The 23,414-nt window shown below is 38.2% G+C and overlaps 1 protein-coding gene across 1 annotated transcript; it reads right to left on the reverse strand.

Annotated features, from left to right (window-relative positions):
- Window positions 1-1,835: 1,835 nt before the first annotated feature.
- LOC146563674 (uncharacterized) lies at window positions 1,836-12,895 on the reverse strand. The gene is made up of 4 exons (XM_085291067.1): window positions 12,231-12,895; window positions 11,783-11,810; window positions 3,581-11,354; window positions 1,836-2,035 (listed from the first exon to the last, which is right to left on the reverse strand). The coding sequence occupies exons 3-4, from the start codon at window positions 10,541-10,543 to the stop codon at window positions 2,030-2,032; spliced, it is 6,969 nt and encodes a 2,322-aa protein (XP_085147193.1). The 5' UTR covers window positions 10,544-11,354; window positions 11,783-11,810; window positions 12,231-12,895; the 3' UTR covers window positions 1,836-2,029.
- Between the last annotated feature and the right edge of the window lie 10,519 nt (window positions 12,896-23,414).

The following is a 23,414-nucleotide window of genomic DNA, read 5'->3' on the forward strand; positions in this document are numbered from 1 at the left end:
AAGAATTTTTAACCTGAAAACAAAAGTGCTGAACTTTTGAAAGCTGATGTTCACACAGAAGAAGTTGGAAAATAACTGAAAATGTTTAAAATTTTAATTAGAAAAAGATGAGTAATGACAAAAAGAAAATGTAGTCAGCAAACCTCTGAATGAATAACAAAAGTTCATATTCTTCTAATCACTTAAAGAGTGGAATTATGTTTTATAAATCTCTAATTCATAAAAAAAATAATAAAAATAAATGTAAAAACAAATTTGTTAAATTGAACTGAAAAGATGAACAAACATTCTGGAGAAAATACAAACTTTCATATACAGCATAATGTTTTTCAGACATATACACATATGTATATCATGTTTAATAGTACCGGTATTATATACATCAATTTGTTTTGTATGTCATAGAAAATAACATAAAAATCTTAAGTCATATTTTACAGCTTCTTTCTGAAAAGGACTAGTAGAATAAATAAAAATAACTAAATTAAATAAGTAAATAAAAATAATAAGCAACACATGAAATACATGAAAATTCCACTTTTAAAACCACAATCCTGAACCTTTAAACTGTGTTGGTTTCTTAGAACATGGCTGAACAACTGTTTCTATTGGTCTACTTAATCTACTGATCTGTCTACACATCTCTTTATTACTCATTCTTTTTTATGTTTTAATGTAAACAGAGTCCACACAGTGGTAAAAGAGAACTGTATAGAGACTTTTGAGTAAACTCAAATGAAAGCGTAAGGTGGTGACACAGTTTAACACGTGCAAATAATCAAATAAAAACATTAGTCCTTTTTGTGAACATGGATAAATAAGTATCAATAGTTTACAGCATTGTTCAGCCATGCCGCTAAATGCTTTTTTACACGTTGTTTTAACCTGGGCTCAGACACAAAGTCCCAAATTTAGTTAGTCCCTGACTTTGAGTTGTGGTTATGACTAATTATTATACACAAGGCTTTATCTATCTGAACTCTAAGGACACAAATGTGAAAAAAAAACTATACTTACCAGCTGATACCCCACACTACACACTAGGTGTGCCATGTGACCTGAAACTTTGGTACAAAATCATCATAATCATTCTGTTAACACTGTTTTTTAACACTGTTTGTGTTGCTGTTCAGCAGTTTAAAATGTTTTAGATTGGATTACATGGAATGAATTTGAATTTTCTTGGGGGGTTTTGTGTGTGTTTTGTTCTTAGCAGATTTTTTCTTCCATACTGTTGAATTCCAGTTACCACATTTCTGGTCATATGACATCCCGAGTGCCCACTTAAAAAAATCCCCACAGTTAATTCAACATTAGAACAAAATAAAAAAATGTTAAATAAATAAAGGTTTGCTCTGTGATGAAATATTAAATAAGCATACATTGTACAGAGCACTAACAATGAAAACAATCCTTTAGCCTGTTGATCAGAGAGAGGCCGTCATTATGTCCATTTAAAACCTGTAATCACAGAGCACAACGTTTCTGTGAAACTATGAAGTCCCATATGATCCTCATCATGTCCAGTGACTGCAGAGTGGATCCTCCCTGTCATCCGACCAGTGTTTGATGTGTGGCAAGCAGCACAGAAGCAGGATAGCGGAGGACTTTAAAAGAAGAGCAGAAAACAGGAATATGTAGTTGTAAATGTAAATATCAGTGATACTTGTCTTGTGAAAGGGAATAAAATAATGGAAATGTTAACTTACACACTCATTTAGGGAGGATCTTGACACTGCACAGAGGAGGCACAGTCAGTCTGACAATGATGGTGATCTCCAGGGATGTTTTCCTGCAGCAACATTCTTGCCAACTGGCCATATGATCCAGAGTAGTTGGTTTGTAATGAACAGAAAGGTGTATATGTTAGGTAGTGTGCACTCAGAGCTGGTCCTAAGAAACAAACACATCCTGTAATAAACTGAATACCTGTAGTAGTGCTGCTGCAAATATGAAGCCCTTCTATCATGTGTGGTTTCAAAGAAGGCTCAGTCACAGAAACTGTGCAGTCTGTTCAGTCCTGAGTGTCTCAGCTCTGAAGGGGATGAATCACAGAGGGAAACACCTGAGTACAGACATTACAATACACTCTAACACTCCTAAGGTCAAGTGAAAACACAATTTAAACAGTTTACAAAGAATGAATACATGTTTTCATGGAAATAATGTCATTAACCCTTTTTGTTGTTAGTAAATCTCACCGACTGCTTGTGGGACAAGCTAGAAGGAGGACTTATCACAGAATCTCTCCTGTGCTCCAGATGTGAAGTCTCACGCTCTGATCGTATGGCGATGAAGATGGTGATGATGAAGTTTCTCTGATCTGTGGCATTACAGTTTCTAGCTGCTATGTGCTTCACACTGTTGGATCTTACATGTGAAGCTTGGAGAAGACACAGGAGGACTGTGTCTCTCTTAAAAAGAAAAAAAAAGAAAAACAAAGGAAACCTAACAGGAATGGAACCCCCCCCCCCTCAACTCCCACCGTAACCCCCCCCCCCCCTTCCACTCAACTCCCCAACCTCACACCATCCAATGTCTATACAAATGTAGGGTATCAGCTGGTAACAGAAAGCAAGTGTAACATATGTACTACATATGTAACACTGCTGAAACATTTCTGGCCAGAAATGTGCAGTTATCAACCCAGACCCACCCTGATGATTGCACTGGCCGAAACATGATAAAAGCTCATAAAAATTTATGTTTCATAGAAAAATTTGTCCAAAAATATAATCGTATACTTTTGAAAAAGTTTAAAGTTTATAACAAACCAAAATAATAACATTTTTGTAAATAGTATTTCAAAATAGAGGCACACATAAAGTGGCTTAACTGTCATTATTGCTGTAATTAGGTTTGTTTGTTTGTTTTTTTAAAAAGCAACCTTTAGTCATTATTGTTCTCTCAGAAACAATGAAGAAGCTGTTGAACATTTATGTGTTGTGTAGGCAATCCTCTGGTCCACCCTCCCTCCCTCCCAGCCACAGTGAGACTGGGGCAGCCTGGCAGGATGTTGAAGCCTGGCTGCAGAGAGGATATGCCTACACTGTTCGTTTCAAACTGCTATATTTGATTTTTCTGACATTTATAGGTTACTGTTAGTGAATTTTAGATTTTCTGTAATAAATAAAATTGTCATCTTTTACTGATATCATTACTTAATTCATGTAATTATATTTTATGTAAACAATTCAACCATTATACTGCAATGCAGGGCGTCAACTTTTAAATATCGCTCTACTTTCTTAAGTCATTCAAAAATATAGAAATTACTTACTGTATTCAAAGATCTAGATCATGAATCATCACAGGACAATACACAGTATACTGGGTCATGGTAACTATGGTATGTCTTCATGACTCCAGAATGGAGACATCGATCTGACTGAGAAATGAAAATTAGGTCAAGCAGTGTGTTCTTCTCTGTGGTAGGGGCAGTGATGACCTGTGCGTATCCCCTAGACTCAAACAACTCCATGATTGGTTTGTTTGCACTGGATAAAACATTCTCATTAAAATCACCACAAACTATGATGGGATGACAGTCCATGATCTCCAATGAGTCTAATAGGCTTACCAGGTTTTTCAGGAATGGCCTCAGAGTGTAGTCTGGAGGTCTGTATACAACTGCAATCAGAGCACTGACTGGTGCTTCAACCTTTAAAGCCAGAAATTCAAGGTCAGTTACATTATGGATGTACTGTTTTTCATGCACTTGAATGTCACTTTTCACATAAACAGCAACTCCACCACCACTTCTGTTTGCCATCTGGGGAAAGTTTGTGTAGGACAGGTGTCTGTTGCGTTTGAACAAATTGTAATTTTCCAAGTGGAGACTCTCTGCGACAAAAGAGCCCCGCAGGTGTGTTTCTGTTAGGCACAAAACATCTGCTAGACACAATTCATGGTGACTTTTGATGTCATTAATGTGAGCTGGCAGTCCCTCTGTATTATGATGAACAATGGTGAAAACCTCTGACCTGCTGAGGGTTTGTCTCACGTGTAGAAGAGGCATCATGTCATCAAGGTTGGCTTGTCTCATGTTCTCAAGTGCTGCAGTGATTTCTGGGTTGGTGAATATTTTTTTCTCCTCCATATCAAGAAGATACAGTCCACTGAGAGACGTCACTCTACTGACAGCTACGTAGGCCATGCCGGGCTCAAAAATGCTCTTAAGAGAGACAACAGCTGATGTAGTTGTCATACCCTGTACCTTATGTATTGTACATGCAAAGGCCAGCTTCACTGGGAACTGTCTTCGTACCACTCCTTTCTGCTTCAGATTCTCCTCTGCTCTCTCAATGTACACCATGTCGTCTGCTGGTGTGCGGTTATTCTTTCCAGATGTCTCATTATCCATTTTAAGTCCAAGTTTGATGATGTGTTGGTCGTTTTCAGAGTGAACTACTCTAAGTAGTTTTCCAAAAGCTCCATTAACCAAACCATTTTGTATGTCAATGTTTCTGGTGAGCATGACACGAGCTCCTTCTGCAACTTTCAGTGTGTCTGGTAACTCGTTTTTACCTCCTTTCAACGGTCTGTCTTGAAGTGCCATTCTGCCAGTTCTAGGATCTTTTCTATAATCATCTGCATGGATGTCAATGATATGAGTGTGGAGCAGAGCCAGTGTTGAAGAGTTGTGTGCATCCACTTCTTTATTAGTTGCAAAAATGTGCAATGCATCAGTCGGACAATGGGCTGGTTCAGTTATGGCCTGTAACAACAAATCTCTATCTGCTTCGCAAAGCTCATCCAACTTTCCTTTTACACGAATTCTGTTCAGCATCTCAGCAAAGACAACATCATCTTTCTGACGCATAATCTCAGTCAGAGTGATCATCTGAAAATGCTCCCGCCACAGGTCGATCTCGGACGGGTCGTGCACACAGAGAGGTTTAGACTGTCGCACTGGGGGTAGCTGATAGAAGTCTCCGACAGCAATGACTGACATGCCTCCAAAGGGTCTCCGAGTCCCTTTGATCTGTTTGAGTCTTGCATCTACATATGCAAACAGATGTCTTGACACCATAGACACTTCGTCAATGACGATTATTTCAGCATTCAAAAGTTCTGATCTGACTTCATCCAGCTGATTGCCAAGTCCCTGAATGGGAGGTTTTAAGCTTCTCGGGAGCTTGAGAAGAGAATGCAGTGTTGTTCCAGAAATGTTAAAAGCTGCAGTCCCAGTGAAAGCAGTTAACAGGACAGTGGGTTTTGATATGTCAACGTCGTCTGCATATCTGGGCACTTTGCTCAGTATCTTAGATGCTTCTGAGTAGATGCATTTGATAAGATGTGATTTTCCTGTTCCAGCACCACCATTAATATAAAAGAAAAACTGCTCTGGATTTAGAGCACAGACTCTTTTAATGCACCAGTCTCTAACTGCATAAAATATGCAGGCTTGCTTCTTATTCAGATTTTGAAACATCTGACGTAACAATGTGGGATCAATAGCAGGGGGTTCCCTGATGGCTCTGACTTCTGTTGAAGCATCAGCCTGACGGCTGTAGTCGGGCACATCTTCCTGTTCATTTTCATTGTCTCGCTCTCTTTCTTGTTCAACAAGTGGCAACCTTACGAGATCTGATTCAGGTGCCAGATTACACCATTCGTCAGTCACACCTCTGTTCTGCTCATATTCCTCAACAGCGCTCTCGATCTCCTCACTGTTTTTCTCATATTTTTCTCTGTTTCTTTTGACAATGTGTTGCACGTACTCAAGACGGTCAGTACCTGGCAGCTGTACACAGCCAGCACCATAGAAAGCCTGATAGGTTGGCAACGATGGTGTTTTCAGTTCGTGGTCTGAACGATGAGGAAGGTACAGTTTAAGCAGTCTTCCGTAATATTGCTCTGGATGTTTTTCTTGTGAGCAGCGGTGAAATCTGATGATAGCAGGCTTATTGTTTTTGCGCCTTTGCACAAACCCCATCTCATTGAGAAGGGGCAAAACATCTTTACCTTTTTTCTGTTGGCCATAGACAATCCTGCAAGTAGCAGCAAAGTCTGCCATGCACATCTCCTCATACTCTGGTGTTTCAGGTCTGGCTTTGTATTTGTCATTCAAAGATGTCATCCAAACATTGGAAGACTCAGGTGTTGTGTTGTCCAGAACTGACAGGGGACGACTCATTTTCACAGGATTATCATCAGTTGGAATGAATATTACAGCACGTGAACATTGCTTCATGTGAAGACCACATGCACGAGCAACACACTCCTGTGCACTGATCTCTCGCTTCTTTGAATATGCCTGCATGACGGCTCTCATTTCATCGCACTCATTTACACTGTCCTTATGGGAGTTCTCAATGACAGTTTTCAGGTACTCAGATAGCCCGCCCTCTTTTTTTGATATATATTTCATTAAATAATTTGCAGCGCCGAAAGCATCTAAAACAAAGCTTATGTCGATATTACTGTTCCAGGCTTCAAGCAGATGTGGATTATAGCCATTTATCCAAGAGTCTTTTGGATCACGCTTTAGTATGATCGTACTCCTCATGTTCATTTTATTCAGGTATCTCTCATATTCTGCATGTGTCAACTTGCATCTTTCCAAGAGCTGCTCTAAACTCATGGAAGCAGTTTCAGGTTCATTCAGCAGCTGGTTCAGTGGTCTGAGCTTGTTCTTTGCCGTTTCTACTTCCAGTGCATCATCCTCACTGGGTCTTGTGATCATTGTCTCATTGCAGGGTGGTTTGGGAAAACCAAAACGGCACCCGGAGCTTAAACTCCTAAAGCACGTCTTTGTGTGGTTCTTACTGTGTTTTTGCACTTCTGTTACTTTTTTGTACAGTTCGGGTTGTTTATGTGGATCAGGCAGCTGAGCTGTGATGTATTTGTTTATAAAATCAACAACAGTTTGCTCATCATCCTCCTCAAACACAGGAGCACCTTCTACCCACAGGAGACAGTGTATGTGTGGGCTTCCTCTGTGCTGAAACTCAACTCTGTAAAAGTAGTCAATGACTTTGCCAAGTGGCTCTGCGGGAGATAAGAGTAAATCTCTGAATAATGCTTCAACTCTCTTGTCAAACATGCGCATTGTTGTGACAGGATTGCTTCTCAGGATGTCACACTTTGCTGACCAGTCGAGTCCTTCAAAATTCACTTGTTCACCTTGCTGCCTTGTTATTGCCTCGATCACTTCAGGCCAGCGCATTTCAGCAGCTGAAAATGTGCAAAAGAACGTGGGAGTTCCCAACTGTCTGATCATGGCAAAAAGATCTCTTGTTGTTTTCTCCCAATAGGCTGGGGTTCCTCTCAGAGGCTGCATGAATCTCACTGCATCTTTATTTCGCACCAGTTTCTCCACCTCATGTTTATCTTGTAACATGCCTGAGGTTATTTTTCTACCATCTCTGGTCAGAGGCTTTGCCTTCCTTAACTGTACTGTCATGCTGGATGTAGCCAAGTGTATTTCAGTCACAAACTGTGCAAAGAATAAATAGTTTGTGTCTTTGGCAAAACGATCATCAATGCAGAAAAGTCTTGATTTGAAATACCCACTGGGGGATACTTTGATCAGCCTTCTTTCATCAAGTGTGTTTTGGCCTGTAGGAAACTGCACAGGGAAGGCCATGGCCTCCAGTTTAGGTGTTTTGAAAAAACTTATTGGATTGTTTCTCTCTGCAGGAGCAACAGAGTAGATTCCTTCACTGAAACATAATATCTCCTCAGCCACATCAGGGGGCTGCAAACAGGACTCGAGTGCAAAACCACCATTAGTCAGTCCATCTGCTTGCTCTGAATCATCTCTCATCTGTTCATGCGATTGTTCACCATCACAGGGTAACATGTCAATGTCCTGTTCATTTATATTTTGTGCTTCACTCAGTGCATTTTTCTCACAGCTGTCAATTTCCATTAAATCAGCCTCATCATAATCGTCCTCATTCATGTTTTCATCATCATCATCCTCATCATCTTCATCAGGAAGAGTTGGATCACACAGCTCAGCATCATCTCTGATGCTCACATCCTTATACTGTGGATGAATCTGCTTGAGTTTATGCAGTGCTTGCACAAGTTTAGACCAGCTTACAGTCTGAAACAGCTGATGACCTTTGTAAGACAAGCGTCTCTTCAATTTTACTCTGATCACCTGAGAATTAATTCTCAATCGAGGTAGTGTTTCAACAGTTTCCTGTACCTCTGATGGGACACAGACCACATTTCCTCTAATTGCTCTTTGTCTGCCTTTGGGAAGAGGAATGATCTTGGCAAATGGTATGCACTTGGCTATGAGATGTCTCTCCAGTATGTTGAGATCAGAAAGTTCAGCTGGAATATCAGCAAGATCCAACTTATTGGCAACAGCAAGTGCTGGCATGGATCCATTTTTAAGATGATCGTGGCAGGTGTGACATATCCACTCTCTCTTTCTCTCATCAGGCACTTTGCACTGCTCATTTCTGCAGTTTTCATCACAAACATGAACAAACTTTCCTGTCAAACATGTTGCAACTACATGTGGGTTTTTGACATACTTTGACCTTGTGCAGGGTCGCACTTGGTTTGGAAATGAAGCCTTGAAGCATACAGTACATGGGTATGATGGTCCAGCTTTGATTTGTGATTTGAACACAGATATGGCCTCGTTAATCACACTGTTGTCACTCTCTTGGGTTTGTCTGTTCACCCATCTGTATTTCCTTTTTATTTTCATGGCACATCTCATGTTGTGCATAATCCTAAATGCAAGATTACTTTGATACCTGTCTCGCATTAGTTGTTTCATCAGTTGTCTCTGTCTCTCTCTGAATTCAAAGTTTTCTCGATACCTTTTAGTGATGTAGCTTTTTTTCTCCTCTCTGAAATCAGTATTCTCATAGTAACGTCTTTTTATATATTGTTTTTGTTTTTGTCTAACTTTAGCATTCTCACAGTAACGTCTTTTAACATACTGTTGTTGTTTCTGTCTGAATTCTGCATTCGCATGGTAACATCTTTTCATATACTGTTGTTTTTTCTGTCTGACTTCAGGATTGTTTTTATATGCCTCGCTTGTGCAAGATTTTTTCTTTTCTTTGTAATTTTTATTTGAAGCATACTTTTGTCGTTCTTTCCTTTTTTGGTTTTCTTTTCTCTTATTTCTGGGTTTCTCTGATGCCATTAATCTTCTTCTCATTTTTTGCCTTTGTTGTTTATTAACTTTTTTCAGTTTTTGTAAAACTATATCAGAAACATCACAGGCAGCAACATTTTTTATTGCAGCATTTGATTGACATGAAAAAGCATCACTTGATGGAAGGAAACTTAATTCACTGCATAGTTGTTCAGTGGGTATATTAGGAGGTTCATTCTGATCTTCATATGATGTGAACTGAGTCACGTGGACTTCTTTTTGTTTCACCAGTGGCGTACAAATGGACATTTGACAAAAGATATTTTCAGTCGGATCAGTGGTTGTGTTTCTCCTTGGAGTAGAGGAGTTTGCTTCATCAACAGTTGTATCAGAGTGAGTAGGTGCCACAGCAGTGGAAGCTGTTGGTCTGCAGACTGTGTCTGTGATAGTATCACTCAGGTTGACTGTGCTCATACTGTAGAACTGCACAGGCTTCAGTTCATAGTTACAAGAGGGTGATATCTCCATCATTTCATAAGAATCTTGTAGCCTCTTAATCATGTCACTGAGGAGTGTGAATTTCAGCATCACAGCTGTACCACGATTACGTGACTGTAGTAGTAGAGGAAGACCACTGGGTGTTCTGGAGTGTGGGTCAAAGAAACCATATTTGCCTGATGTGGATCTGAACACTGCGATACACAATCCACTCATAATCAGTAAGGCATACTGCACATCTGACAACAGGCAGCTCAGTCCTGCTTCTAAGCTGAGAAAGGTATCTACTGCCTCCTCTGGAGGTTCTTCAAATGTCCCATACCGGGAAGGCTGTGTCATGTTGACATGATACATAGACCTGCGAGCATCAACTTTGTCTGGCAGCTCATCGGTAGCCAAATGAATATTTTTAGGAAATCTTTTCTTGACCTCTTTGTACATCACATCACCTTTATCCAAGACCAGATTAAGGTCAGCTGTAGTCATGTTTTCATTCTCATGAAGGAAAGCAAGAAATGTGAGTGAGTTACATGTGCACTGCTTGTTTCTAGAGTCTCCATATTTAGGATGAGCCTGGCTGCGAGATGCACAGACATGTATAACAGAGGGCTGGTTTTCAAGGTTCACTCTTTCTGCATGAGATGGTCCTGCCACATCACTGTGACAGCCTCTTTTCAAAAAATCAGCATAACCCACCTGTGGGTTACATGACACCTCATGTTGTTCATTAACTTTATGCTGCAGTCCACTCTTTACAGCATCAGCATAAGATACCTGTTGTACATGTGCAGGAACATGTTGACCTGCCTGTTTGACACTGTCAGAATTGGTCTTTGTAGACACACTGTCTTCTGCAGAGCTCTGAGGAAAATCAAACTCAGCTTGTTCACATGTTGGTACTTTGTGAAACTCATGAAACTTTTTCCAGCGTTGTTTTGCAGCTTGTGACTTTTTCTGCTTCCTTGGCATTTTCACACACCTGCAAGTGTTTCTTAGTCTTTAGAAAATATGTTCACAAGATAAGAGTGGCACACACAAGGAGATGTGGTCTTTGTTTTTATATTTCAGTTTTTATTTGTCTTAAACAGTTGTCTTTCGTTTGACAGTTTGTTCTTCAGTTGAGAGAATATTATGCACTCTCTTTATTGGCTTGGCATTTTTCAGCAGCAAGCCAAGAGTGAAAAACAGGTAGAGAGAAAATTTAGAAGAGAGAACAGGCAGAGCAGGAGAGACACGGCTGGGAAATCACAATCAAACCGTGAATTAGTTTTCTTTGTTTGTTCAGTTTGTTCTCAGGTAGAGGCAATATATGCACTCTTTATTGCTTTAATGGCTTGGCGTTTTTCAGCAGCAAGCCAAGAGTGAAAAACAGGTAGAGAGAAAATTTAGCAGTGAGAACAGGCAGAGCAGGAGAGACACGGCTTTAAATCAAACCGCAGATTTTTCTTTGTTTGTTCAGTTTGTTCATAGGTTGAGGCAAAATATGCACTCTTTATTGCTTTGTTGGCTTGGCGTTTTTCAGCAGCAAGCCAAGAGTGAAAAACAGGTAGAGAGAAAATTTAGCAGAGAGAACAGACAGAGCAGGAGAGACACGGCTTTAAATCAAACCGCAAAAGGATTGTTGGTTTGGCAAAATTTCTCACAAACCACAGAGTGAAATACAGATGGAAAGAAGGCAGAGACAATAGGTGGAGCAGGACAGAGGATAGAGGGGTTGGGGGGTTGGGATGTGAGAGAGAAGACTGGAGATCTGGTCCTTGTTCTTCTTCTTCTACACACTCTGAACAAAAAACAAGAAAAAAAAATAATTTTATTAAAATTATATCACATGGTAATTGTATGAACTAAATGTGACTACTGCAAAAGGACAAAACAAATATTCAAGCTAAACTGTTGTCGGCTGCCATGTGCAAAAAGTTGCATAATTGGGCACTTTTTAAAAGAATAAATATTTAATTAAATTCAGCAATAATATTTTTAAATACAAATATGATTGAGTGAATCATTAATTAATCACATGTAGTGTGACTACAAAAATGTACGAAAAAAATATTTTAGCCCAATTGTTAAGCTGCACTTATGTGTATTTATTATAAAATTGTGTTTAAAAGGTCTAGCACAAAGTTTGAACCCATCACTTTACAGCTTATATTAGTCATATTATTTTTTTATTTTGGTCTACTTCTCTTACGGTATGTGCACACCTACCAGGCAAAGCACAGTGTCAGTCAGGTTCCTGAAAGAAACGAGAAATAATACGTTAGTTGTCTGTACAGTGTTATCAGACTAACAGAAATACAAAGCCCACACGACATGATACACTGAACTTCTAGTCAGCAGGGTAATTATAGAGTAATATAGCACACCAACTGATACAGCAGTCATTTTACAATTCAAACTAGTTAACTGAAGTATTGCCACTTATGTAAGGCTACTGTTAGACTGTTACTAGCCTTAGCATTGCTGCTAGCGCTAGAATTCTGGCTAGCATTAGCACTTCAGTTAGTGTTAGCAATGCAGCTAGCGTTAGCAATGCAGCTAGCGTTAGCATTGCAGCTAGCGTTAGCATTGCAGCTAGCGTTAGCAATGCTGCTAGCGCTAGCACTCTTACTGTTAAAACTGAGCCACAATGGCAATAATAAAGCTAATTTCTTACTTTTGTCTCACTGACCGGCAAGAAATATCACAGGAATATTATTTTTGTCAGTTAACAACTGCTAAGGCTAGTGTTAGCACTATAGCTAGCGTTAGCATTGTTGCTAGCATTAGCATTGAAGCTAGCGTTAGCACTGCTGCTAACAGCAAAACGTAATAAACGTATATAAATGATAGCGAAGGTTATTCTTTTTTCTTTCTTTCTTCTTTGAATTGTTTTTAACTCTGTTGGACTTGATATGTGAGTTTAAATGTCAAACATGTATTTTTTCCATCATAAAAATAAAACACTGCAGTACTGAGTGTACTGTACTTACCACAGCAGAGAGCAAAGCGGAATGACGACAGTTGGTCCAGTGATAGGTTAAAAACAGATGAGGCGTTCAGGTGGTGCTTGGAAATTTGACCATCAGTTTGAACAGCAATAATGAGCATATACATGTCTGTGTGTTGGTCTCTGTGTGTGACAGACATAGAGAGATAGAGGGAAAAAATACACTATACTAGTGTACAAATTGGTCCTTTTTGCCCAAGTATAAGCGAATGAGTGACATACAGAAAAACAGGGCAACTGGCATTAAATGAGCAAATAAAAAGTATTAAATCTTGAACTGTTTTGTGGGTTTTATTTTAAGACTACTTTGAGTGTATTCGTGGGGAGATAAACTATACAGACTATAAACAAAGACATTAAATGAGATTAGATTAGTTAAACGTTAGTTAAAAGGTGGGAAAATTAACTAAAGACCGATAGATGCTGAGAGCTTTAATTATCCAGTCAGAAAGGATGATTTTGAAGTCATCAACTGACTCCAACTGCCCAGATCTGAAAAACCTTTGTGCCAATCACAATGCTCTACTTAGTTGGCATATACTAACTACTGAAAAACTATTAATCTGTGGCAAAACCCTGTCAAATCTGTCTTATTGTACTATTGAAAAAGTTAATCTTACTACAATCTAACATTTTTAGGTTTAACCTTGGCAGAGTGAGAGAGAGCTCGTTAAGCAGGCAGGTGTGAGCCTGGTTGCTATAGTGACTGCACCCAATGGCTCCATACACACGACACAGACATGCACCTCACTTTGGCTGCTTAAAATGAACAGAAAAGTCAGGCCGAAACAAATTGTTCCCATATGAAAAGTACAAGTCGTATTGACGAAATTCTTTCACCGTGAGCGACAGCAGCTTCTAGTCTACTGAATTCTCAGTTTTCATGCCTGTGGAGTTTATTATATGGACGTGGTGACAGTGTAAAGACACCATGCTCTTCTGATTTTCAAACGAACCTTCTGAGCCATTTTAACATTAGAGTCTATGGAAGAGTTGGAGGGAGGAGGCTGTGCATTGGTGACATTTATGAAAGAACCATAACACCTAGTACAATAGTAAACACATTGGATGAAAGAGGACAGCCATGGCTACGTTTTGAGGGTAAAATCATACCTGTAGAGCAAACGCTGCGGACACAGCAGCAGTTTTAAAAAAGATTTTAAGATTAATTTTTTTGCTCCTCTCACTCTAGCAGTTGAGCTGTCTCACTCTAGCCCCAACATTCCGTCCCATACACACCCATTATAAATTTTGAAATGGGTGAAAAAACATCATGAAACTTAAACTGGAACTGAAGAAAAAGTATAATAGATATTGAAAAGATAAATACAAGTTGAATAGTTGAATGTCTTGTCTTCGTTTTAAAGTTTGAATGGTGGCTCTATGTCAATGTATGTGGAAGTAGTAAGAGTTTAAAAATGAGTAAGTTGAATGAGAATTTGAAGGGTCTCCCCATTGAAATACATGGGAAATTTTTGTTGAATAAAGTTGAATAAAATTAAAAATATAAATGTTAAAAATGAGAAAAATAGAAGCAGTCATGTCCAAAATAATAGGAATCTAACGATGTTTGAATGGTTTTTCTAAGTTGAACGGTTTTGAAGGAGTAGGCTTTCAAAAAACGTACGGAAGAATAAAATAGAATAAAGATTAGAAGAACAATACTGTGAATGCTTTTCAAGCATTCACACTAACTAGAAAGTGCATTTTCTGAAGAAACTGCAGTGTGAATGCTTGAATCTGAATGTATGCATTGAAATGAAATAATTACTGAATTTAAGTTAAAAATTTTGAATGAGATTAAAAAAAACCCCGAATTTAACCTGAAAACAAAAGTGCTGAACTGCTAAAAGCTGAAGGTTACACAGAAGAAGAAGTTGGAAAAAAGCTGAAAATGTTTTAATTGTAAATTAGAAAAACCTAAGAAATGAGAAAAGAACATTTAGAGTCAGAAAACATCTGAATGAATATTAAAAGGTCATATTCTTTGAATCACTGAATGACTCAAATGTGATCCCTCCACTTTGATCCACACAGTTTAAAAAGTTTAAATGCCTGAGCTTTGAAAGATACGGTGTTGGAAAGAGAACAATAATGGCGACAATTTGAGGGTAAAATGATGGCTGTAACACTGTGGGCACAGCAGCAGTTGAAAGAGAAGTGCTTAAGATGAATCTTGGTACAGTGGCAGGCAGAGCTCGTTAAGCAGGCAGGTGTGAGCCTGGTTGCTATAGTGATCGCACCCAATGGCTCCATACACACGTACACAGACATGCGCCTCACTTTTGCTGCTTAAAATGAACAGAAAAGTCAGGCCGAAACAAATCGTTCCCAAATGAAAAGTAAAAGTCGTATTGACAAAATTCTTTCACCGTGAGTGACAGCAATGTCTAGTCTACCTAATTCTCAGTTTTCGTGCCTGTGGAGTTTATTATATGGACGTGGTGACAGTGGAAAGACACCATGCTCTTCTGATTTTCAAACGAACCTTCTGAGCCATTTTAACATTAGAGTCTATGGAAGAGTTGGAGGGAGGAGGCTGTGCATTGGTGACATTTACGAAAGAACCATAACACCTAGGACAATAGTAAACACATTGGATGAAAGAGGACAGCGATGGCTACGTTTTGAGGGTAAAATCATACCTGTAGAGCAAACGCTGCGGACACAGCAGCAGTTTTAAAAAAGATTTTAAGATTAATTTTTTTGCTCCTCTCACTCTAGCAGTTGAGCTGCCTCACTCTAGCTCCAACATTCCGTCCCATACACACCCATTATAAACTCTGAAACGGGTGAAAAAACATCATGAAACTTAAACTGGAACTGAAGAAAAAGTATAATAGATATTGAAAAGATAAATACAAGTTGAATAGTTGAATGTCTTGTCTTCGTTTTAAAGTTTGAATGGTGGCTCTATGTCAATGTATGTGGAAGTAGTAAGAGTTTAAAAATGAGTAAGTTGAATGAGGATTTGAAGGGTCTCCCCATTGAAATACATTATAAATTTTTGTTAAATAAAGTTGAATAAAATTAAAAATATAAATGTTAAAAATATGAAAAATAGAAGCAGTGTTGTCCAAAAGAATAGGAATCTAACGGTGTTTGAATGGTTTTTCTAAGTTGAACGGTTTTGAAGGAGTAGGATTACAAAAAACGTACGGAATACAGAATAAAATATAATAATAATAAAGATTAGAATAACAATACTGTGAATGCTTTTCAAGCATTCACACTAATAAAGATTAGAAGAACAATACTGTGAATGCTTTTCAAGCATTCACACTAATAAAGATTAGAATAACAATACTGTGAATGCTTTTCAAGCATTCACACTAATAATAAAGATTCGAATAACAATACTGTGAATGCTTTTCAAGCATTCACACTAACTAGAAAGTGCATTTTCTGAAGAAACTGCAGTGTGAATGCTTGAATCTGAATGTATGGACTGAAATGAATTAATTGCTGAATTTTGAGTTAAAAATTTTGAATGAGATAAAAAAAAAAAAAAAAAAACAACCTGAATTTAACCTGAAAACAACAGTGCTGAACTGCTAAAAGCTGAAGGTTACACAGAAGAAGAAGTTGGAAAAAAGCTGAAAATGTTTTAATTGTAAATTAGAAAAACCTAAGAAATGAGAAAAGAACATTTAGAGTCAGAAAACATCTGAAAGAATATTAAAAGGTCATATTCTTTGAATCACTGAATGACTAAAATGTGATCCCTCCACTTGGACCCACACAGTTTAAAAAGTTTACATCTCTGAGCTTTGAAAGACAAGATGTTGGAAAGAGAACAACGATGGCGACGTTTTGAGGGTAAAATGATGGCTTTAACACTGTGGACACAGCAGCAGTTGAAAGAGAAGTGTTTAAGATGAATCTTGGCAGAGTGGCAGAGAGAGCTCGTTAAGCAGGCAGGTGTGAGCCTGGTTGCTATAGTGACCGCACCCAAGGGCTCCATACACACGGACACAGACATGCACCTCACTTTTGCTGCTTAAAATGAACAGAAAAGTCAGGCCCAAACAAATCGCTCCCAAATGAAAAGTAAAAGTCGTATTGACAAAATTCTTTCACCGTGAGCGACAGCAATGTCTAGTCTACCTAATTCTCAGTTTTCATGCCTGTGGAGCTTATTATATGGACGTGGTGACAGTGGAAAGACACCATGCTCTTCTGATTTTCAAACGAACCTTCTGAGCCATTTTAACATTAGAGTCTATGGAAGAGTTGGAGGGAGGAGGCTGTGCATTGGTGACATTTATGAAAGAACCATAACACCTAGGACAATAGTAAACACATTGGATGAAAGAGGACAGCCATGGCTACGTTTTGAGGGTAAAATCATACCTGTAGAGCAAACGCTGTGGACACAGCAGCAGTTTTAAAAAAGATTTTAAGATTAATTTTTTTGCTCCTCTCACTCTAGCAGTTGAGCTGCCTCACTCTAGCCCCAACATTCCGTCCCATACACACCCATTATAAACTCTGAAACGGGTGAAAAAACATCATGAAACTTAAACTGGAACTGAAGAAAAAGTATAATAGATATTGAAAAGATAAATACAAGTTGAATAGTTGAATGTCTTGTCTTCGTTTTAAAGTTTGAATGGTGGCTCTATGTCAATGTATGTGGAAGTAGTAAGAGTTTAAAAATGAGCAAGTTGAATGAGGATTTGAAGGGTCTCCCCATTGAAATACATTATAAATTTTTGTTGAATAAAGTTGAATAAAATTAAAAATATAAATGTTAAAAATATGAAAAATAGAAGCAGTGTTGTCCAAAAGAATAGGAATCTAACGGTGTTTGAATGGTTTTTCTAAGTTGAACGGTTTTGAAGTTATAGGATTACAAAAAACGTACGGAATAGATAATAATAATAAAATAGAATAATAATAATAAAGATTAGAAGAACAATACTGTGAATGCTTTTCAAGCATTCACACTAATAATAAAGATTAGAAGAACAATACTGTGAATGCTTTTCAAGCATTCACACTAATTATTAAAGTTCTGTAGAAAGAATACCCCTGTAAATGCTCACATAACAACTAGAACATTATTAGATTGTAAGTAGTTTTCTTAACTAAAGTAAGGGCCAGGGATTCCCAACTTGTGACTCTGCCCCTGTGGGCTCACATAACAAATTTAAGGGTTTGTGGTGTGATTAATGAAGCTCTGTTACACAAAATTTCTCAGTCTTTTTTAGTTTTCCCCTGAATCTGTAAAGTCTGTTTTGGTTGATTAATTTATAGTATCAAATAGTTATTTGCAAATCCACCTTGCAGAAAATAATCTGCAGCCGTGCCAAGACATCATGTTTTGTTTACCTTTTTGATGATGTAATATGTTGTTTAGAATAAATAGATTGTGAAGTCACATTTTAAGCATTTTTTTTTGTAAGTTGATTTATTATTATGCTTCTTTAAGTTCAGCGATTTATAACTGCAGCGAGGACGCTGCTGATTTTTTTTTCCTGACACACAAAAAGGGGGAAAAAAGGAGAAAAACCCCAAAACATTTTAAGCATTTTGTATTGGATTGACTGCACGCTTGTGGTGCAGCTGCAAAGAGTTTTTCATGATATTAAACATTTTTGCACTGGTTAAACACCCAGTTTCTATACATGAACTGCTGCAGTAACAGTGTACTTAATCAAGGTTAACATTACTTAGCAGGTGACCCCTTACTGACCCATTCTAAAGTACAATCGCTCTCCCTACAATTTGTATAAATGCAGTGATGTGTTATCATGCTGAACTACACCATGTTTCATTCATAGCCCAAACTGTAAAAAATACTGGCGCAGCATTATAAAGTTGCAGCCACTGCCCATCAGCTTAGATTACATTCAGACCCAAGCACACAAGAAAATGCTGTAAACCCCCTGCTTGATGGCCCATCACATGATTCAAAAACACAGTAATTCCTACTCGTTTGCAGAAATGTTCCCCTGGGATTACTGTTGTGGGACAAGACTCCTTTGTTTTAGGTTTTTGGTTTAACATTCCCACTGCTTTCAAATCATTTCACAACTACAAAACTGCTTTCTGTTCATCTACCGAGGGGGAAAAAAGAGCTGTAATCAGCCAAATCACACTAACCTGCCTCCGTCATTTCAGCGTACGTAAGAAGCAGACGCAAACAAAGATAAGACTCGCGCATTCTGTAAATCACCTTTTCATTACAGTAAATCGTTTTCTGCATTTTTCTACATTTTCTGATACCAATTAAGCCACAATGACAATGCGTGTAGAGCCAAGCTATATGTCTACTTTGCACAATGTGGTTGTGTATCAGAGAAGTGGGTGTGAATGAGAGACTTGCAAATGCTTTCAAAGGGGACGCTCTGAAACTTCCAATGCACATTTGTCATGCTTTTAAGTGATTTACAAATGAGAGGCATGAGGGCTTTGTGAGGGAGATGGAGAGAGAGTTTTTCAGAGGGGAGCTTTGTGTGTCTCTGCCTACCCTGAGCATATAGATGGAGCTGGAAATTGTGTTTGTGCGTCATCAGCGGTCATTAAACCAAGACACACACCAGAGCCACTGGCAGTATGGTGATGAAGTGGAGGTGGGAAAAAAAGGCAGACGATCGTGATGCAGATGATAAATACTTTTCTGGGTCTTTTATTATTAATTGCAAGAAGTGACCATGGGAAAATTAAGCGAGAACAAAATGAGAACAAATGTTTTGCTTCTGATAGTTTTTTTTAATACATGTAAACTCCAGATACATCGAATGGAAATGGAATCAGTTTGTTTTCTCATCCATTTATGTCCATTTTACTGCAAATCCCCTGATACCACACCCACTCTTTCCCATGCACACACACACTCATATTGTCTCATTTTCTCTCACACACTGACACACACACAATAACAGTATACGTTATCTCAAGTAAACACCCTAACTCAACGTCACAGATGATGTCTTGCCGACTTTTGACTCATTTCTGATAGTTCAGCATTCAGCAGTGGCGTCTTGTTTAAGCCAAGCAGCACTTGAACAAAGATGAGAGGGAAGAGGGGAAAAAAAGACAGAGGAAGAGGGAGGAGGGACAATCTAAAAGCTACCCATCCCCCCTCTTTGTAAAAAAAAAAAAAAAAAAAGTAGAAAGAAATGCGTGCCTTGCCATGATTTCCTCTCTCACTTATATGAGGCCACTGTTTTACTTTCTATATTTAAGCACTCAAGAAAATGTAAAACACTCAGACACCCCTATAGCTGTGTCTATACATGCACCGTGGCATTGGTTTCAGTGCTAACAGCTTTGCCACTTAAGGCAACAGGTTTCTATGAGCATAAGCAGTTTTCAAATGACACTAAACTCTAAATGTTTTCTTTCGACATAATCTTCAGTCATTTGGGAGAAACTAACAATGGCCAACCCTAAACTGACACATTTCAACATCAGCTGTTTCTAGCATGGCTTCTGTGTAAAAGCTATTGACAGTGGCCTGAGCTGTGTGTGCTTCTGTGTGTCTTTGTGTGTTTGTGTATATGTGGGTGGGTGATCCAGGCTTTACTTTGCAGAAAGGATTGGGGGTCGGTTGGCTGTTGTGAAGTAGGACGGTGCTGGTGTTGGTGTTGCTTGGTGGGGGTTTCGGGGCTTCTTGTCTCCCTTGCGCACTCATTACTTTGGTAAAGTAAAACTAGATAGGGCTAATTACAAAGTGGGTTTGAGCACTTGAGGGCTATCCAAACAACAGCTGTCTGTGGCATAAGCAGGAGAGTCAAACACACGGTTGTCTATACAGACACACACAAGCATCTTGGATATAATTAGCAAGATAGAGATAAGTGGAGGGCAATTCAAGAAGTCTGTTATGTGTTTTCTGTGCACTGCAAAACAACTATTTACACCTCTTCACAATGGCTAATAAAAACTTGCTTATTTGTGCTAAATGTTGTGTAAATGTGCAAGAATATATATCAAGCAAGTATAATTATTACAGTTCTGCAGAAACAACCCCTGTAAATGCTGACATACCAGTGACAGTAAGGCTGCACATGTATCATCAAATAACACTGAGTCTCAGCCTGTGAACCACTGTGGGATCACAAAATAAATGCAAGGGGTTGTGGCATGATTAATGAACCTCTGGCGCACAAATTTGCGTAGGGTTTTTTTTAAGGTTTTTTTTCCCCCTTAAAATCTTTAGACTCTTTATTTTTCCTGTTTATGAAATGCTGGACTCTTTTTAGGTCATGGAGGGAAACTCTATTTGGTAAAACAGTGACAAGTTGCTCCAGCTAGAGACTCATTTGTTTTGCAATGGATCCGAAGCCAAAAAAGGTTGGGAATAACTGCTTTAATACATTAAAATGACTTCAATTCCATAATAGACTTTGTTCTGAAATATAAGTAGCAATAAAAACAGTTCTTAGAGACAGAAAGTGAAATTATAAATCTTTAAAAAATAAGCATAAAAGTACATAAAGTACAAAAACCTAAACGTTTGCTAAGATATAAAACTTTATAATACTTGCCAACAATATGTGTCTATTAGTTTTCCCACCTGAGGACGGTGAATGTACTGCATAGAAAAATCAAGGCCGCTGAGCCATGTGTGCTGCTTTCTCAGGAACTAATTACTGAAACCACGTGCTGCAGTTTTTATCTGGAATGACAGCTTGCATACACCTGCCTGCACATGTGCACATCACACATGAAAAAGCCTTCCTGTGACATATTTTACTTGAGTATTTATAGCAAGTAGAGAAGAGCCAGGTAGGTAATAAATATCTAGCAAGCAGATCTTTTCAAAAGGACAGGACTGCAGCCAGGCACTCTTACAAATATGTATCCTCAGTGAACTTGAGCACTGATTTGGTAGATGGGCATTTTACAGTACAGTGTCTTTTTGATTCTGATTAGGCATCCTTAATAAAGACCTTATAAGTTTTAACAATTTGCTTTATCATAGTTATTAAATGATTCAGTACTGATTTATATTTCAAAGTCATTACCCATTAATGGGAGGATTCAATCATTATACAAGCATTAGTATATGCTCATGAACTTCCCATTTTCTGATAAGCCATAAACTCTATAGTTAGATAAATAATTAATGAATGCTTTTAATATTCGCTTGTGCAGTTGTTGTAAAATGGATTCAGATCCAGAATATTTGCAGAAATAGAAATAAAGAAAAGTGATAGTCAGATTTTACTACCTGACAATCCAAAATTTATGTCATAGATCAGAAGCATTACTGGAAAGTAACTCATAGAAACTCTATATAAACTGCAGCTTATTTAAGAGAGACCACATAAATCACATGTGCTATATATACAGTATAAATGTGTGCAAGTCTGACAATAGTAGCAGAAAAATAAAAATTCAATTTTTCAGGACTGATAATGGAGGGAGTGTGTGTGTGTGGGGGTGGACACGATGGTGAGTGAGAGTGGTTAAGGGGAGGGTTAGGTGAGTGGGCATTTAAGCAGATTTTACATATAACTCATATTTATGATTTTGGAAGTGTCTGCAAAGCAGCTAATATAAGAGCCTGAACTATTTTTGCAGCTCACATCCTGTTTCATGCATCAGCTGTAGAGCTGGGCTATGAAGTGGAAAAACTATGATATAGAGATTCAGCCATACTCTGACATCTTTTGATTGATTATTTTTTTTAAAGTTGTGCTTATAATCCTTATAGGACTTTTTAATGTTTCTTTAAAGCACAACCTGTTTATGTGTTTAAAGAATTAAAAAGTTTTCATTGCAATTATTAAGATGGACCTGAATTGAGGCATTAATTGCAATTATAAAACTATTTTTAAGAGAATAATTTTAATTTTTATGATGATCAATAGTTGGAGCCATTAACTGCAAATGAAGCCCAATGCAAACTGAATTTTACATGCAATGTATAATGCGTTTTATTGTGCTATTTGCACTGGTGGCTACTAGGTGTAATATTAAGAATTCCTTGTACTTGTAGATGTAGTTGTAGACGACAAAATGAGCCTACATGGTTATGAGTTTTTTTTTAGGTCTCTGGTAAGAAATGATCAGGGCCCCAACATGTGCTGACGCTTTACCACAATACAGTTATTAATTCTCGATTTCTACATCACTAGCTATGTGACCTCGGTTACAATGATGTTGTACTTAATAGAAAAAGGGTCACCTAAAACCACTGTTTGTAAAAAGCCTTCCATCTCAGGCTCACACAAACACACTCGCACCTACACTTACGCATGAAATTGCAGTCATTTATGGGTTTTTTAACCAACAAATTTGTACGTGAGCCTTCCTTGAAGTTCCATCAAAATGTGTTAAAAGCCAACGAGTAAATAAAGAAAAGCTGACAACTTGCAGAGGTGATCTTATATTTTTATCCACTACCCTATCACTGCCTCACATGTGCTCCATTTTACAGCAGGTGCCAGACCAAAAAAAGAAAGAAAGAAATGCTTTAAAAATTTGATTTTAGAATAATGTATGCTTTTTAGCTGATATAGTTAGCAGATCTAACAGACCTTTTAAGATCATTAGCACATTAAATAATTTAGGAAGTCTGTGTTATTGACATTTGAGTGAATTGTGGTGAAATGTTTCGCAGCCTCATTGTTGAATCACGGAAACATGGACATTTCAGCAGTAGTGCATTTCTGTCTACTTGCAGAGCTTGCTAGATTGAAATAATAGAGCCTCATGCCAGACAATAATGTGAGTTAAGTCCTTTAGGCAAGCAGCTGCAGAGATAGCCAAACAAAAGATAATCAATATCATATGGTGTGTCGCCTGGAGTCTAGACTTTAGCCTCTCGCCGGCATACTCATCATATGCCTTTGAGTGGTTGTCTATCACCGCAGTCAGTGTCAGACACAATGT

Source organism: Mchenga conophoros, linkage group LG11 (assembly GCF_057382185.1).
Source record: "Mchenga conophoros isolate Kocher_MC1m ecotype Shallow Benthic linkage group LG11, M_conophoros_male_GT1.1, whole genome shotgun sequence".
Taxonomy (NCBI): Eukaryota; Metazoa; Chordata; class Actinopteri; order Cichliformes; family Cichlidae; genus Mchenga; species Mchenga conophoros.

Coding starts and splice junctions, on each gene's coding strand:
- LOC146563674 (XM_085291067.1), bottom strand. CDS start 10,543: ATGCCAAGGAAGCAGAAAAAGTCACAAGCTGCAAAACAACGCTGGAAA.